The following is an 18,880-nucleotide window of genomic DNA, read 5'->3' on the forward strand; positions in this document are numbered from 1 at the left end:
AAATTCCATTGATAAGCACTCTTTGAGTCCAATTCTGTAGCCAACTGTGGATCCACCTAATAGTTGTTCCATCTAGCCCATTTTTAACTAGTTTACTGATCAGAATGTCATGTAATACTTTGTCAAAAGTTTTGCTGAAGTCAAGATATCCACAGCATTCCCACAGTCCACAAGGGAGGTTACCTGATCAAAGAATGAGATCAGATTAATCTGGCAGGATTTGTTCTTGACAAATCCATGCTGGCTTCTAGTAATCACTGCATTGTTTTTAAGGTGCTTACAGATTGACTTCTTTATAAGCTGCTCCAAAAAATTCCCAGAGATTGATGTCAGACAAACTAGTCTGTAGTTCCCAGGTTCCTCCTTTTTGCCCTTTTTAAAGAGCAAAATATTAGCCCTTAAAAAAACATTTTAAAAGGACAACTTTAGCCCTCCTCCTGTCATCTGGCCCTTCACCTGTCTTCCATGATTTTGCAAAGATAATAGACAGTGGTTCTGAGAGTTCTTCTGCCAGCTCCTTTATTAGGATGCAGATCATAGGGCCCTGGGGATCTGAACTCATTCAAAGAAATTAGGTATTCCTTGACCACTTGTTTATCTATCTCAAACTGCAATCTTTCCCCTTCAGCTTGTACTTCACTTTTGCCCGGGGCGTTAGAGATCCTCTTTTGGGGGAAGACTGAGTCAGAATAGGAATTGAGTTTTTTGGGCTTTCCTTTGTCATTTGTTATCAACTTGCCATCCTTGTTAAACAGTTGGACCATCATTGCTTTCCTTTGTCTTTTACTATGCACATACCTGAAGAAAGCCTTTTTATTGCTTTTAGCATCCCTTGCTCATCTCAGCTCATTCTCAGCTTTAGCCTTCCTGACGCCATTTCGGCACTTCTGTGCCACCTGTCTGTACTCTTCTTTTGTAGCCTGGCCTTCCTTCCACTTTATATATGTGTCCTTTTTTGTTTTCTGGTCATCTCTAAGCTTTTTGTGGAGCCACATTGGTTTCCTCTGTTGTCTTCTATCTTTTTTCCTTGTTGGAATTGTTTGTAATTGTGCCTTTAAAATTTCCTTTTAAAAACCTCCCACCCATCTTGGGCTCCTTTTCTCATTAGGGTCACTTGCCACAAGACCTTACTTATCATAGTTTTGAGTTCATTAATATTGGCTTTCCTTAAATCCAGAGTACACTCAGCTTTTGCTTCCTTCATAATCAAGAATTCAAGTATGACATGGTCACTTTCCCCCAGAGTTCCCATAACTGGCACTTTACGCACCAAGTCATTCCAATCAAGTCAAGGACTGCCAATCCTCTAGTTCCTTCCTCTGCTTTCTGTAGGAGGAAGTTATCAGCCACACATGTCAGGAATTTCTTGGAGGACCACTTTTGGCAGAATTTGTCTCTCAACAAATATTGTGGTAGTTGAAGTCCCCCATCACTACTACATCACCCTTCCTTGAAACACTGGCAATTTGTTTCTCAAAAGTTTCATCCTCGTCTTCTCCTTGATTGGGTGGTCTGACTATCATGTTCTTTTTATTCCTTGCCCCATTTATTTTAATCCAGATGCTCTCGATGGGGCTCCCAGGCTCATCCTCCTGTATTTCTGTGCAGGGATAAGTATTTCTAACATATAGTGCAACTCCACCTCCCTTTCTATTTCTTCTGTTCTTTTTGAGCAAATTATACCCTTCAATTGCTGTATTCCAGTCATGGGAGTCATCCCACCAAGTTTCAGTTATACCGATCAAGTCGTATTTGCCTTTGTGTATTAAGAGTTCAAGTTTGTTCTGTTTGTTTTCCATACTCTGGGCATTACCATATAGACATCAAAGACCACATGCTTTATAGTCTGGCTTCTTTCCTATACTATTGTGAAGACTATTTGGGGGAGCTGTTAAAGCTGTTCCCTGTATTGTGGTGCATAAGCCTTCATCCATAGTTGCCTTGAAGTTTATGTCTCCCTCCCCCGTAAGATTCAGTTTAAAGCCCTCCTGATGAAGTTCTTCATGCTGTGGCCAAACACATTCTTCCTACCCCTTGTGAGGTGCAACCCGACCCTTGCCAGCAGTACCATCTTCCAAGTCCCAGAATCCAAACCTCTCACGTCAGCACAACCTTTATAGTAGGGCTGTGCTGCACTCCATTTCGAATCCCCGAATCCAGAGCGGAGCAACCCAATCCGGGCCCGCTAAATTCGGATGCAGATCAGGTCTAGGGAGCTCCAGATCGAAGTAAAGCGGTTCATCTCGATCTGGAACTCCGGATGCAGGTAAGTGGGGGGGAGGGGGCTTACCTGGTGCCGGCGCCGCAGTCTGTGTGGCAGTGGTGGTGGAGCCAGGTAAGGGGGCAGGGGGGAGGGGGCTTACCTGTGCCTGTTGCGGTCCAGGCGGCAGCTTCAACTGAGGCCCAGGCCTCAAGGCGGCCTGCTTCTGCCTTGAGGCTTGGGCTGCAGTTGAAGCCGCTGCCTGGACTGCGACAGACGCAGGTAAGTGGGGGGGCTTACCTGGCTCTTCCACCGCCACTGTCCATGCGACGAAGGCAGCGGCGGCGCCAGGTGAGTGGGGGAGGGGGGCTTACCTGGCTCCACCACTCACCACCACCGCAGTCCATGTGGCTGTGGACAGTGAAGACAGGGAAGGGGGAAGGGGGACCAATTTGCCCCCCATTTTGTCCACCCTTCCCCACTTACCTGCCTTCCGCCATCCTCCACAGAGGCAAGTAAGTGGGGAAGGGGGGGCAAAATGGAGGCCGGATCTCAATCCAGATCTGGTTCCAGAGCGGATCAGGGTTGGGTCAGATCGACCCAAACCGGTTCAGGCCTGATCCGGAAGGTTCGGATCGGGCCCCAAAGCGGTTCGGGGTGGTGGTGCACAGCCCTACTTTGTAGCCAGTCATTTACCCAGAGTATTTTTCTTTCCCTTTCTGCTCCTCTTCCAAGAACTGGGAGGATGGATGAGAAAACTCTCTGGGTTTCAAAGTTCTTGAGTTTCCTTCCCAAAGCTTTAAAGTCTGATGTGATTTCTTTGTGGCTCCACTTAGCTGTATCATTTGTTCCCACATGGATGAGAAGAAAAGGCTATGTGTCAGTGGGCTTTATGACCTTTGGTAAGCCTTCGGTCACGTCTCTACCTGTCCTCCAAGGAGACAGCATACCTGCCGAGTCCATGGGTCTTCACAACATACTTGAGTTTCCCACAATGACTACTCTTCCCTTCTTGTTGTTGTAGGCCTTGGTATGGTTGCCTCTGCTTGACTGACCTTCTGCCTCTTGCTCACTGCTGCATGAGGTCCCCTGTAATTTTTCCTCTACAGACTGTCCTTCAGTCTCATCTTCCAGTACCTTGAAGCGGTTACATAGCCCTAGGGATTGCACTGGTACAAAGTGTCTTCTAGTTCTGCTCCTGACTGTCACCTTTTTCCAGGGAGTTTCCTCTCCACTGGCTTTCCTCACCTCACCTTGCTGTTGCTCTTCCATCTCCTGTGCTTCTCTCTGCTGTGGAAGTTCCACTGTTCTGTCTAAGAACTCTTCATCTTCTCTTATTCCTTGGAGGGTGGACACTCACCGCTTAAGGACACTCCCTTTTTCTTCCAATAGTGCAACCAGCTTACACTTGTTGCAGGTGTATGCCATGTTGATATCTGGCAGGAACACAAACATTGCACACACCAAGCAGGTCACCACCCCTGGAGAATCTTTTCCATCCATAGTCCCTTTTTGTTTCTGCCCTTCTGACTGTTCTGGAATAGCCTGTGCTTTGTCTTGACTGTTAACAACAGAGTCCTGTACTATATGGGTGTTGTGAAGAATGGCCCAAATGGCTGTGGTCTTGTTCAGTTAGTTCTGCTCAGTTTGGCTCCGGCCTCTGGGCCAGGAGGAGGGAGTTTTGGGGAACATTTCTCAGGGTCTTTATCATAGCTTGAGTAAGTGGCTGTGCCAAGCACTCCCTATCTCCTGCAGCAGCACCTGCCTGCGGAGTTATTAGCCAAGGTCGTGCTAATTGGGGTGTTGATCTGTTTCAGCTGTGGAAACAGCCTGGTGAAGGGGGGCACACCCACAAGGGAGGGGTGCCAATGACCTGAGTGGGGCATAGGATAGGCTAAGGTAGGTCACGATGCCTGCTGGCCCGAAAAAGGATAAAGAGGTGGGCAGCCAGGGGGCAGCTATATTCCCTGGATTTACACGAGTGTGGAACAGGAGATCCCCGGCGAGCCGTGTTACTGCTTGGTTTTAGATAGGTTTGTTGTGTTTTAAGTGTCTGGACTCTCCAGGGAGGACTTGTCACCTTTGTGGTGGGACCTATAATGGGTTAAAGTTTTAAGGGATTGATGGGTGTGTGTTTGTTATTTGTTTTTATCTCAAATCCCTCTTTCCCCCACTTTCTATTCCCTCCCAACCCTCAAGTTCTGACTGGAGCCTTACATGTTAGTTTGTGTGAATAAACTGCTTCAGTCCTTAAAGTGTGTTGTGTGGTTATTCCCTAGAGGGCTGGCTATTACCATCTTGGGATGGGGTTAGGGAGGTGGCTATCTCGGAAATTGGATGTTTGGTCTAGAGCCTACCTCGCAGGGAAGTTGCGTGGAACCCATCTTTCCTTCACAGGTGTGTCTTACAAGAACACTTTTCTTTTGTTAGGAACCTCCCCCTTGACTTCCCCTGCCCAACTCCTGTTTGTTTTCCCTGTTCACTCATTCTGATCACTTGCTCTCTGGGAGCCAGCTTCCTTATGTGGCTTCTAGTCCAGCTGGGGCAGCTCCTCTGCTCTACTCAGCTTGGAGCCAGGAATCAGAATGAGACTCCCTGCCCACTCAGCTGCTGAGAGCAATCAAGCCACATCCCTTCAGGCCCAGCAACAGCTCTCAGGACATGCCCCTTGACTCAGGAGCACATTACAAGCACACAGAGTCTCTGAATAGGCAACCCCCTGGATTTACTCGAGGCCTTTCTCTTCCTTGCCTTGGTTTCCTCTTCTACTACACTCCACCTGTCAAACTCCTGTTTGCTCTCCCTATTCGCTCACTCTGATTGCTCGCTGTCTGGGAGCTGGCTTTCTTATGTAGCTTCTGGTCCAGCTCAGGCAGCTCCTCTAAAATTATTAAGGGGCTGGAGCATCTCGCCTACTAGGGAAGGTTACATCAACTAGGATTGTTTAGCTTGGAAAATGGAGGCTAAGGGAAGACATGATAGAGGTATACAAAATTATGCATGGCATGGAGAATGTGGACAGGGAGACATTTTTCTCTCTCTCTCAAAATACTAGAACCCAGGGTCATCCCATGAAACTGAATGGTAGGACATCCAGGACAAATAAAAAGAAGTACTTCTTCACACAGCACATAGTTAATTTATGGAACTCACTACCACAAGATGTAGTGATGGCCACCAATCTGGATGGCTTCAAAAGGGGGTTGGATACATTCCCTGATGGTTGTGAGCTATCTCCAGTATTCAAGGCAATAAGCCTGTGTGCATCAGTTGCTAGGGAACATGGGTGGGAGGGTGCTGTTGCACCATGTCCTGCATGTTCATCCCTGGCCAATGACTGGTTGGCCACTGTGCGAACAGAGTGCTGGACTAGATGGACCCTTGGTCTGATCCAGCATAGCACTTCTTGTGTTCTTCTCTGCTCAGCTCAGCTAGGAGTCAGGAAACAGAAGCAGAATTCACCTTGAGCTGAGGCTAACTGGAAAGAGGCAATGCCAAAGCAGTGATTCAGGAAGAGGGAGAACAGCCTCCTTGTTGAGGGCTACTTTGGACTTTGCTTGAGTGGTTCATTGATTTCTTGTGCTGTACTTGGGTGCTTTGGTATGCAGTTTGGGAAATAATATGCTGTAAGAATGTATGAAAAGCCCTGCTGGATCAAGTCAAAGGTCCATCTAGTCCAGCATCCTGTTTCCCACAGTGGCCAGTTGCATGCTTCTGGGAAAACCACAAGCAGGACATGAGGTCAATGGCCCTTTCCTAATGCTGTTCCCCAGCAACTGGTCTTCAGAAGCGATGCTGTCTCTGATTAAGGAGGTAGCAGATAGCCATCATGGCTAATAGCCATTGATAGCCGTATGCTCAATAGTTTATCTAATCTCCTTTTAAAGCCATCTAAGTTGGTGGCCGCCACCACATCTTGTAGTTTAATTATGCCATTGGTGCTGATGTGATTTTGCCTTTTGTCTGCTGAGCCAGGGAGTAAGTAACAGTACAGTGCTGGCGAAGGAGGCAGCTTTGTCACAACTGCCTCTGACCCCCTGTTGCCAGTACCAGTTGGGCCACTCACAATTTACAGTAAGTGATAACAAATGCCTGATTAGATTCAGCACTTCTTGGTTTATTTCCTATCATGCCTGAGATAAGAGTGAATCTATGACTACAGTTTAAGTCAGAGAATAGGTGTTACATGTGAATTTGCCTTTAGCCTCAGAAAAATATAGGAGGCAAAAAAGATGTACAAGTTTCTTTTAATGATTGATCTAGACCAGGGGTGGGCAACTTGTGGCCCTCCAGATGTTTTGGTATACAACTCTCAGCAGACTAGCCAATGGTGAGAGATGATGGGAGTTGTAGGCCAAAACATCTGAAAGGCCACAAGCCGCAGACATTCTCTCAGAGATAAAATGCATAATAATAATATGTTCTACATGTTTGGCATTTTGTGGGACATTCATATAAGATAAAGGAAATGAATGTCACATCTCTATTTGATCTTCTCATCTTTCCTGGATCACCAATGGATTGAGTTAATAAATCCAAGCAAGTGGTTTCAGCTATGTAAGATTCATTTTGATTGCCTGCCTGTCTCCATAGATTGTCCTGGCATTCGGAAATTACCTCAATAGCAGCAAACGGGGAGCAGCATATGGGTTCCGGTTGCAGAGCCTTGATGCGGTAGGTATATGTGGGGGTGGGGGCAGAAGGGCATGGAAGCCTGGGCTCCAGGGCTGGCCCTACCTTTAGACAGAGGCCTTAGCTAGACCTAAGGTTTATCCTGGGATCATCCCGGGGTCACCCCTGTTCATGTAAATGACACACAGGGGATCCTGGGAGCAGGCAGGGACAACCCCAGGACAACCCTGGGATAAACCTTAGGTCTAGCTAAGGCCAGAGTGAGGCAGCTGCCTCATGCAACTGATTTTGGTTGTCATGTGGAAGGGCAGTAAATTTTTATTCATTTCATTTATTATTGTTTATTTGTTTTCTTAGGGAGTGGTGCTTTGTGGATTTTCTGTTTCAGGTGCCAATATAATTTAGCCACCCTGGGTACTGTATACCTTGGCTTGAGGAGTGGGACAGCATTTCCTACTCCATCTTGGGCAGAAAAATGGCTTCAGGTGGCCATGCTTGGAACCCACTTATAGCAAAATGGAAAGACAAGACATCTAAACAGCACACTGTGAATAGCAATGGTGTGACAAAATGATAATTTATGTTATTGTTTATATGTGTATATTTAAGTGTTTGGTTCAGGTTTGGATTTGATGTGGCCAATTCTTTTATTTTCAGGGGGAGTTAGAATGGTGAGCAGTGTGAATAGTGTCGTCTGATTGGTTGGTTGATTTGAATAGAGAGAGGGGGGAGTGAGAGACAGTTGTGTAGTTAGTTAGAGTTAGAAGAGTCAGTCAGGGTTAGCGAGTTAGTGAGAGTAGGGGTGAGTGAGGTTTAGTAGAGGCTTGTTTCAAGATAGTATTAAGAAAGTGGGGTTATAGGATTTGGAGGTGGTTAGAGGGAGATTGAGGGAGGTGGATAAAGTAGAATGATGTTAAAGTGTCTTTTAAAATCTTTTTCTATATGAATAAACTTTATTCTTATTTTGTTTAACAACCATGTCTGCTCAGTCATATGCGTTACTTCAGGTGGACAATACACACACACAAATATTTATTATTCCCTCATTCTTTTAGAAGATAAAGAATAGGGTGGTGGAAGCGAAGGAGAGATTTAATAATAGACATCAAGGAGGCTGGTGTATGTTATTTACAGGACCACTATTTCATCAAAACAACCATTGAGTGTGACTGCAAGATACACTGGAATACCATTCTAGAATCATAGAATAGTAGAGTTGGAAGGGACCTATAAGGCCATTGACTCCAACCCCCTGCTCAATGCAGGAATCCACCCTAAAGCATCCCTGATGGTGGTGGTTGTCCAGCTGCCTCTTGAAGGCCCCTAGTGTGGGAGAACCCACAACCTCCCTAGGTAACTGGTTCCATTATCATACTGCTCTAACAGTCAGGAAATTTTTCCTGATGTCCAGCCGGAATCTGGCTTCCTGTAACTTGAGCCCCTTATTCCGTGTCCTGCACTCTGGGATGATCAAGAAGAGATCCTGGCCCTCCTCTGTGTGACAACCTTTTAAGTATTTGAAGAGTGCTATCATGTCTTCCTTCAGTCTTCTCTTCTCAAAGCTAAACATGCCTACTTCTTTTAGTCTCTCCTCAAAGGGCTTTCTTTCCAGACCCTTGATCAACCTCATTGCCTTCCTCTGAACCCCTCCAGCTATACTTCTATTAATGCATCCCAAAATAGCATTTGCTTTTTTTGAAGCCACATCACACTGTTGTCTCATATTCAGCTTGTGATCTACAACAATTCCAAGATCTTCTCATTTGTAGAATTGCTGAACCAAGTATCTCCAACTATAGATCAGTGACTGCTAAATGTTGGGTGTAACCAAGAAGAGGTTACTCAGTTCCCATCCTCCTGAGCCTAGCAGAGCTGATAGTTCCTTGGGAATGGCACAATTTGAAGTAATCTTTCCCAGGCTACTGTGGTCTATTATTTAGCTTTTCCCAACCTTGGCTCCCCAAATGATGTTGGACTACAGTTCCTATCTTCCCCAGCCAGCATAGCCAATAGTCGGGGATGATGGGAGTTGATCTGGGGACTCAAGGTTAGGAAAGGATACAAATTATATAGTGCTGAGTCAATTGAAGCAGCCAGGGTGTAGCCTTTACGTCATGATCTTCTGTTAATGACTGTGGAACGATCTCCCCGATGAGGCTCGCCTGGCGCCAACGTTGTTATCTTTTCGGCACCAGGTCAAGGCTTTTCTCTTCCCCCAGGCATTTTAACAGCATTTAACAACGTTAAGTTTGTTTTTAATGGACCCCAGAATTGTTGTTTTTAAATGGATACTGTTTTTATACTGTTTTTATGGGGTTTTTTTAAAAAAAATTGTATACTTTTAATGTTTACTATTTTTTATGTTGTAAACCACCCAGAGAGCTTCGGCTGTGGGGCGGTATATAAATGTAATAAAATAAATAAATAAATAAATAAATAATGCTTTCAAGATAATAAGACAGGCAGTCGTCCCTGGTTTCTTGTGGGCTGAAGCTATTTATCAAGGACAATAAATAGCTCAAGGGCATAGGCATCAGTTATGTTTTATGTGTCAGAGGACCGGATACAGGGGTCCTCGTGGGAAATATGCAATGGCAAATGTGAGAGGAAAATCCATTGGGGCCTTGGATTTTTCCAAGTCTGACCTCTCTTTCTCTCCGTAGCTCCTGGACATGAAATCAACAGACCGGAAACAGACGCTACTTCACTACATAGTGCAGGTGATGCAGGAGAAATATCCTGACCTCACAAGCTTCTTCAATGAACTGCACTTCCTGGACAAAGCAGGGACAGGTGTGTTGCCAGCGGGTTCTGCGCAGGAAGAAAGCAGTGGGCCACCTTCGTGGTGAAGGATGGAATGCTGCTTCCTCTCCTTGGCTGTAGGAATTACAGGGTGGGGGTAGCAGGAAATTGCACCTACCCTACGAAATTAATTCTAAAGTTCCCTAAGGGAAACCAGTTACCTAGAGCCAGGCCAGCCCACTTAGGCTTGCTTCACCTCACCCTTCTCTTTCTCTCTCGTAGTGTCACTAGACAGTGTGCTCCAAGATGTGCGAAGCTTACAGAAGGGCATGGAGCTAACGCGCAAAGAGTTCACGCGGCAGGATGACAGTGCTGTGCTCAAGGACTTCCTCAAGGCCAACACGGAGGTGATGGAGAAACTCCAGGCAGATAGCAAAACTGCACAGGTGAGGAGGAGGAGGGACTTGGCCCAGAAGGGGTTGTTATGGCAACTGGAAAATGCAGAGGGAGACTTCGGCTTGTTCACATCTCTTGGAAATCACTCTAACCTCCATTTAGTAGTCTAGGGGCCAGATGTCTATTTTGCTGAACAATCCATTTGTGAATCCTCCAAATGGTTAATGGACATTGTAATATCACTTTCCTGTGCACACACAAACACTGGGTTTTTTTAAGTTGTGATTTAAATCTCTTATCTCTTCTTATCTCTGTCTTTTTTAAAAGGACAGGTGAAGAATGGAACTAAGCGATAATGGCTGTTGTGACTCCACACTGTGCTTATTTTGCACACATTTAAGCTGTAATTGAAGTGTCAGAGACTGGATTTTGGACATTTCATTGCTATTAATCTCCACCTTTTAATGGTGCTGTTCCTACCAGACCTAGGGGCTGTCCATTTAGCTCAGCAGAAGGGCCCCCAAGCACTGAAGCAGGAGCGCCGCTTTAAGAAGCATCGCTTTAAGTCAGTGGCAGTGAGAGCTGCTGAGAACAGAAGCTCCACCTCCCCTGCTTTTGCTTTGTGCTCCTACAACACTGAGCTGAGGCAGTTTCAACTGCTTTGCCAACACAGAACTTAGCAGCAGCGTATGTTTTACAAGGAGGAGTCCCCTTCCCCATAAAAGAAATTAGGAGCTCATCTCCCAGGAGGCAAGGAATGGAGCAGGGGGTCGAGCAGTGCTGATAGAATGGGCAGCCCTGATTTCCTTCCCTTCCTCAAGGTGGGAGTGAGTGTTAGCTGATGAAAGGGAAGCAGCCCGTGATCCCCATCTTCTCATCCTTTCTCAAACCAGCTGTCCCATTTGCTCATTTTAATATAGCCCAGGAGAACTCCTGAAATGCTGCAGCCCAGGGCTGGCCCTCTCGTGAGGCAGGGTGCATCTCTCCCCTCAGGTAGTCAGTCAGGAGGGTGGTGATCTCACATGCCCACCACTGGGAGCTCTGATGCCGCCACTCTATGTGTCTCAGAGTGGGCAAAGGGTGGGTGAGCGCTCTGGAGAGCCTCACTGGTGACTCTCCTGTTGCGGCAAATGCCTCTGCCAGCCCCACCCTCTGCCTTGCTCTGCTTAAAGCATAGGCAGCTGCCTGCTATGCAGAGCTGTGCTGGCCACAGCAAGAGAGCATCCAGCATGGCTTTCCACACAGTCTACCTAGCCAGCTGCCTTGCTCTGGGGGGGTCCTTTTTCAGGGCGAGGCATTGACAGGGAGGTGGCCCTGGAGATCACTTGGGCTGCTGTGGTTCAGGTGTTCTCCAGGGCCACTGCGCTGCCAATGCCTTGCTCTGACAAAGGACACCTCCGAGGGAGATATTGAGTGGAAGGTGAAGGCAGTGGCAGCACGTGGCACCAGCTCCCGCTCCCCCACCCCCACTTCTGGCAGCAGCATGTGGCAGCTCATGCTGTCCCCCTGGCAGTGGCATGTATCGGCTCATGCTTATTTATTTATTTTATTTCATTTAAAACATTTCTATCCCGCCCTACATCAATAAGATCTCAAGGCGGCGTACAGGGCTTCCCCCTTCACCAACGGCAGTGGTGGCAGCAGCAGCAGCACATCCTCCTGCCGTAGGTGGTGAGAGGTCTTATGCCAGCCCTGCTACAGCCCATGACTCTGCATGTTTACTCAGAAGTAAATCTCAGTGAATGCAATGGAATTTACTCCCAGGTAAATATGCAGAACGCCCCCTTCTGCTCCAGACAAGGTGTCATGATGACAGTATCTCTACTCCTCACCTCTTTCCCTCTAATGCCAGCAGCTGGTTTAAGAACGTAACAGTGGCACTGTCCATTTAGACAAAGGTGCTAACATCAGGCTCAGTGTTCCTTGTCTGTAAAATGGTGGCATTAATTGGCTGCTTGTTTGCCTATGATGTTGTGCAGCTCTCATAGTGCATTTTTAGGATTTTATTTATTTATTTATTACATTTTTATACCACCCAATAGCCAAAGCTCTCTGGGCGGTTCACAAAAATTAAAACCATGAAAAGCATAATAAAACAACCAACAGTCTAAAAACACAAATACAAAATGTCCTGATCTATAGTTCTTCGTGGTCTCTGTGCAGTCACACATATGGGCTCTGCGCCTGCGCGAAGCCCCGCTTTGGGAAATTTCCATAGCTAAGAGCCATTTTGGGTGGGAACCCTCCCGTCTCCACTGCGCATGCGCAGGAGGGTTCCCGCCCAAATTCCCCAGTTCTTCGACCGTCTTCGTGACTGCCTCGTCGGGAACGTTCTCCGTTTTTCAAACCTGTTAAAAATATCTAAGACTTACCTTAAATCTTCTAGTTCCTTTCTCTTCCATCTTCTCTTTCATTCACTCAATCTCTCTGTAAAAAAATAAAAATAAATAAATTCTATCTTTACCTCATCATTCTCTCCTTTCCTACTCCTATTTGGACCGCATGGGCCCCAAGGCCCCTTTCAAGAAGTGTGCCTGCTGCGGGACAAAATTACCACCGTCAGACCGACATAACTTCTGCATCATTTGCCTAGGAGAAGGGCATAAAGTTGACGTGTGCCCTCACTGCCAGGCCTTCTCAAAGCAGACATGGAGGCATAGGGCTGACAAGTTGCGGGCCGAGCTGTGGGAGAAAGCACTTGCAGCGGTCGATAAACCGGCCATGACTTCACAACAACCATTCCAGCTCCTGTCGTGCCTACTCGAGCAGACAGACCCCACCAGGAACCACACACACACACACACCCGGTAACACCGGGGCACTCCTTAACTGCCCCTTTGGCAAAAAAGCTGTCAGAGAAGGCAAGGACTCCCAAATCTACAGACTTATCAAAGAAAAAGAAAGATAAACCGGCTCATAAGCACGGTCACAAGACCAAGGCTTCGACATCGACGGAAGTAGCGCCGGCCGCCCCTGCTCCACCACCGACACCGCAAACAGAGGCTATGATTGCTCCATCAACATCGATGATCGAGCCGATACTGACCGCTTCACTGTCGGAGGGCGAAATAAGAGATAATGCATCTCTTCAAAGAACGAGCCGGCAGCACTCAGAATCTGGGTCAAGCAGATGCTCAACCCCAGTCAGGGACTTACCTGCTCCCGCGGGGGATAGACAAAGCTATCGGAGGTCGCCCACACCTCTCGATCATAGATCAGACCGTCGACATTCACCCGGCTTGGTCAGGTCCGTCGACAGCCGATATAGAGAAGGGGAGCACTATTACCATTCCAGACGGCATCGTTCTCGGTCACCTGTACGAGAATGGGAAAGACAATCAGAGTGGTTCCTTCCGCCTAGGCCCACTTATTAGTATAGAGACTGGCAAGAAATTCAAGACCGTTATCATTATGGTAGCCGTCGATCATCGCCCCCCTCGATGTCGACAGCCACCCTCGGGTTCAGCTTCGAGACCTGATCAGGTCATAGACATTGACCCAGCCCCGCTGGCGATTATAGAGGTTGACAATGCACCGAATACCGATCGACATCAAGAGACAGCTGCGATTCCGGATACTCAACAAAGAGACTTAGTCCAGGCAGTATGAATAGCCTCGTCCCCTCAATCCGTTGAGGATTACTGTTCTGACACAGCCTCCTGTTCCTCGGCTACCCCTTCGATACCTTCACCAGATGCAATGGTGGAAGCACAAGGCTCGGTATTTCCATCGGAGGGCTTGGCACACTTTGCAGACTTAATTCAGCGGATGGCCCAATCCCTCGGCATAGAAACAAGACAAACTATGGAACAGCTGGTCGACCCCATCTTCTACACCATACATACAGAAGCTGCATCACCAGTTGCCATCCCCTTTCTACCAACCTTAACAAGAGCGATAAAGGAAACCTGGAAAGTCCCTGCAACACTACTACCGTCATCGAAACGTCTCGATAACATGTATAGGGTTCTAGAAAAAGAAGCAGAGTTCCTGTTTACACACCCACAACCAAACTTCATCATAGTGTAATCAGCGCAGAGTCATTCGCAGAGAATACACACTGCACCTGGGGATAAGGAGGGCCGACGTCTGGACCTAATGGGACGCCGGTTCTACTCAACAGCGTCGTTAAGTCTGAAAGTATCCAACTATCAGGCCACTATGGCTAGATACCAATTGTTCTTATGGGACAAGATGATGTCGGTGTGTGACAACTTGGGAGACGATCACAGGGAGTTAGCAAGGGTCTTCCACTCAGGCTATGGACACCGTTCAAAAGGCCAGAATTACGACAAGGAGAACGGGGTTAGTTTCGGCTCAACAGCACTTTAAATCCAGGCAACCGGGCTACACCACCACCAGATACCAGCCAGATAGACCATCGTTTAAACAACCTTCCCTACCCCAACAAGGGAAGAAACAATTCTCAACATCGAAACCAAGGTTCCAATGTCGTAAGCCTGATTATTCGCAAAATCGGCGTCTTTGACTTCCACTCCCACAACATCAGAACCACCCCCTTCGGCAATCGACTCTCGACGTCGAGGGATGTATGGAATCGCCTCACCTCAGACAGATGAGTACTCTCCATCATCGAGAGAGGCTACAAAATAGAGTTCGATTCCTAACCGCCCTCGGGATTCTTGAGAACGACTGCAACATCGGCGCCACTTCGACAGGAGGTCCGGTCTCTTCTACAAAAGGGTGCAATAATTCCAGTACCCAAAGGACAAATATCAAAGGGATTTTATTCCTAATATTTCACCATTCCCAAATTAGACGAGGGCGTCCGCCCAATATTGGACCTACGAGATATAAACACCTTTATTACACCAAGGAGGTTCTGCATGGTTTCCCTGTCTACAATTCTCCCATTACTTACGAGGAACTCCTGGTTCGCCTCAGTAGATCTCAAGGACGCTTACTTTTACGTAGCGATTCACCATCACAGTCAACAATACCTACGCTTCACCATAGGCCATCGACCTTTCCAATTCTGCGTACTACCATTTGGACTATCAACAGCACCCAGGGTGTTTACAAGTGCATCGCGGTGGTCTGCGCGCACCTGAGAAGTCGAGGGATACAGATACACCCCTACATCAACGACTAACTCCTGGTCGCAGAATCAAGGACCACCTTGCAGAGGCACCTTTGCTACGTGCAGAGTTTGATGGAGGACCTAGGACTAATAATAAACCTAGAAAAATCGAACTTTCGTCCCTCGAAATCCATAAAATCCATAGGTGCGGTTTTAGACTCAAACACCACAAGAGCATATCTACCAGTCGACAGAGCTATCGCCATAGAGAGCCTAGCGAACATCCTCATGAAAAAACAGAAAACCCTTGCTCACACTATACAGCATTTTAATACTCTATAAATAAATTTTAACTTGGTGCGTTTTATATTGTTGTTTTATACTTTGAATGTTTTTAATTTTTGTGAACCGCCCAGAGAGCTTCAGCTAGTAGGCGGTATAGAAACGTAATAAATAAATAAATAAATAAATACAGAGACTACTGGGGCTAATGGCATCAACTACCACGGTCATTCCCCTGGCGAGGCTCAAAATGAGGCGTCTGCAGTTATGGTTCAACAGAATGTTCAGCCCACTGAGGAATGCCAGATGCATTTCTCTTTCTTTACCACCAAGGGTAGCCAGATCCCTGAAATGGTGGACGAATCGTCACAACCTTGTGCGGGGGGTACCATTCAACCCATCACGACCATTGAAAATAATCACGATGGATGCATCGTGCACAGGGTGGGGAGCTCATCTCGATGCATTAAAGGTGCAGAGCCTGTGGACGTCCAAAGAAAAAAGGGCGCACATCGACTACCTCGAACTCCTCACATTCCAAAAAGCACTCAGAGCTTTCGACATCGAGATCCGCAACCACCACGCACAAATAACATCAGACAACGTGACAGTCGTGTTCTACATCAACAAGCAAGGGGGAACAAAATCCCTACCCTTGGCCAGGCTTACCATACACATCTGGGAGTGGTGCATATGACGTCGAATCTCCCTCACAGCCGTACATATAGCAGGACTCTCCAATGTTTTGGCGGGCAACCTCAGCAGAGAGCCCTCGATAGTGCATGAGTGGAGGATCCATCCACGTGTCATCGAGGAAGTCTTTCGCCTCTGGGGGACGCTGGAGATAGACCTGTTCGCAACGAGAGACAACACGGTCTGCCGTCTATTCTGCAGCAGGGCAGGAGTGGGGCAAGGCTCCATGGGGGATGTGTTTCTCCATGACTGGAGCAATCGCTTCATGTACCTGTTTCCCCCCTTTCCCCTGATAACCAGGGCACTAGCCAAGATTATCAACAACAAAGCGGATTGTATAATCCTGACCCCATGGTGGCCCAGACAGAACTGGTTTGCAACCCTACTGAACAGGTCACAAGGTCAGTTTGTCCGACTCCCCATCAGGTGAGACCTACTGTTTCAAGGTCAGGGCCAGATACATCACCCAGACCTCGACACACTACATATGACAGCGTGGAGACTCTGCCCTCCATAGTGGCAGGGGACTGGGCAGTCAAAATACAAGCAGTTCTAGATGCAGCCCTCAAACCATCAACACAAAGGAATTACAACAAGAAATGGGCTACCTTTACTGCTTTCGCTACTCAACAGGGGTTTTCACCATCAAGCTGCTCGGTTGATCAAGTCCTGTCTTTTCTGTTAGCTTTAATGGACAAGGGACTTAAAGTTTCCTCATTGAAAGTGTATTTAGCAGCTATTTCGCACTTTCACAGCTGCATTGAGGGGTTTAAGTTTTTTTCACACCCTACTGTTAAAGGTTTTTTAAAGGTTTGTTAAACTTAAGGAAGGTTTTTTCCTTAAGGTTCCAGTAAGGAACCTTAAGTTTTCCAGTAAGGAATTTTTCACCGGCCTGGAGTTTATCTGTAGTTCTGCATGCACTTTCAGCAAAACCCTTCGAACCACTAGCAACTACCGATTTACAGCTTCTCAGCCTAAAGGTGGTTTTTCTGGTGGCAATTACATCAGCAAGGCGTGCCAGTGAGCTGTGTGCATTAAGAATAGATGAACCTTACCTAGTCTTCCACTTGGATAAGGTAGTTCTTCGGCCGGATATTCAATTTTTACCTAAAGTTGTTTCCAGTTTTCATGTTAATCAGGACATTGTCTTGCAGACCTTTTTTCCTTCCCCCTCTTCTCCTTTAGAGAAGGCACTTCACTTATTGGATGTCACGAGGGCTTTGGCCTTCTATAAGGATCGCATTGCTCCTTTCCACCAGTCACAGCGGTTATTTTTATGCCATCGGCAGCATAACAGGGGTATGCCGGTGTCATCTCAGAGACTTTCTGCTTGGCTTGTGCAATGTATTACCTTGGCCTATGAACTGCAAAAGTTGGAACCCCCAACATCAATCAAAGGTCACTCCACAAGGGCTGTAGCCACGTCATCAGCATTTCATCATGGAGTGTCAGTGCCAGAAATATGCAAGGCAGCAACATGGGCTCGACCAATGACATTTGTATCACACTACAAACTTGATGTCAGGTCTAGATCCGACTGCTCATTTGGCAGAGCAGTGCTGTCGTCGATCCTCACATAGGGACACCAACCCTCCTCCAGTGAGTAAAGCTTGCTAATCGCCCATGTGTGTGATGCACAGAGACCACGAAGAAGAAGGACAGGTTGCTTACCTGTAACTGTGGTTCTTTGAGTGGTCATCTGTACAGTCACACCACCCACTTTACTCCCCTCTTGGTGTCCATCAAGTATTAACAATGTTACTTCTAGCAGTTTTTTCAGATACACCTGTAGGGGTGTATATTCCTCAAATGAGGCCTTTGGGTCTCAGAAGAACTGGGGAATCTGGGTGGGAACCCTCCTGCACATGCGCACTGGAGAGGGGAGGGTTCCCGCCCAAAATGGCTCTTAGCTATGGAAATTTCCCGAAGCAGGGCTTCGCACAGGCGTAGAGCCCCTATGTGTGACTGCACAGATGACCACTCGAAGAACCACAGCTACAGGTAAGCAACCTGTCCTTACCCAGGAGTGGATTTGTATTTTTATTATTTTTACTTTAAAATATATTATCCTTTTCTACAACAAAATGGTGCTCATTCCCAGGTAAATATGTTTTGACAGGGCAGGAGAAACAAACTCCATTTTATTCCTGGTGTTGTGATGGTGTTATGATTTAAGTACACATGCTCAGAGTATTCCTCTGTTTTGTTTTGTTTTTAAATCAAAGTTGTGAAACTATGGGAGGGCGCTTGGCTTTGGGGGTTTTGTTTTGGGTTACTCTAACATAATTGAGGATATAGAAGCACTTGTAAATGATGGAAGGAAGGATCCTTCGCTGGGTTGTAGAGCACCTCCTTGGCATGCAGAAGATCCCAGTTTCAACTCCTGGCATTTCCAGGTAGGGCTAGCAAAGAATCCTGCCTGAAACCCTGGAGAGCCACTGCCAATTAGCATTGATAATGGTCTGACTTAGTGGCCTGATTTGCACAATCACAGGAGCTGAAACAAGCCACCATGGCTTGTGGAAAGCGTTGCATTTGCTAGCCGGATTTCGCTAATTACCTCACACTAGCACAGTTTGTCATGTCTTCTGAACCCAGGTAGCAGGGATTGTTGGGGGAGGGCAGTAGAGGTGAGCAAAATCACCTGCACCCGCCCCAGCAGATGCTTGCCCATCGCTGCCACCGTCTGTCCCCCCCACCCCACTTGTGCAGCCACACGACCCTTTTCTGAGGCTCAGCTTCGCCTGGTGAGCGCTCTACAGCCACTCACAAAATTGCACACTTCCCCCTTCCACATTAATGGTAGCCGCCATTAATTTCTGGAGCATTTGCAGCTTTACCCTTGTATCAATGGTGCCTCTCATTGGCGCATGGGGTGGAATGCAAGATTTCCT

The 18,880-nt window shown here is 47.1% G+C and overlaps 1 protein-coding gene across 2 annotated transcripts in view; it reads left to right on the forward strand.

Annotated features, from left to right (window-relative positions):
• FMNL1 (formin like 1) overlaps positions 1-18,880 on the forward strand; it is a 223,804-nt gene that overhangs the window by 161,681 nt on the left and 43,243 nt on the right. For both annotated transcript variants that reach the window (XM_063138453.1, XM_063138454.1), the window contains 3 exons: positions 6,794-6,874; positions 9,496-9,625; positions 9,857-10,020. In XM_063138453.1, the coding sequence (XP_062994523.1) occupies positions 6,794-6,874; positions 9,496-9,625; positions 9,857-10,020 (375 nt within the window). The remainder of the gene's footprint in view (positions 1-6,793; positions 6,875-9,495; positions 9,626-9,856; positions 10,021-18,880) is intronic.

The sequence above is a fragment of the Elgaria multicarinata genome, chromosome 11 (genome assembly GCF_023053635.1).
Source record: "Elgaria multicarinata webbii isolate HBS135686 ecotype San Diego chromosome 11, rElgMul1.1.pri, whole genome shotgun sequence".
Classification (NCBI taxonomy): Eukaryota; Metazoa; Chordata; class Lepidosauria; order Squamata; family Anguidae; genus Elgaria; species Elgaria multicarinata.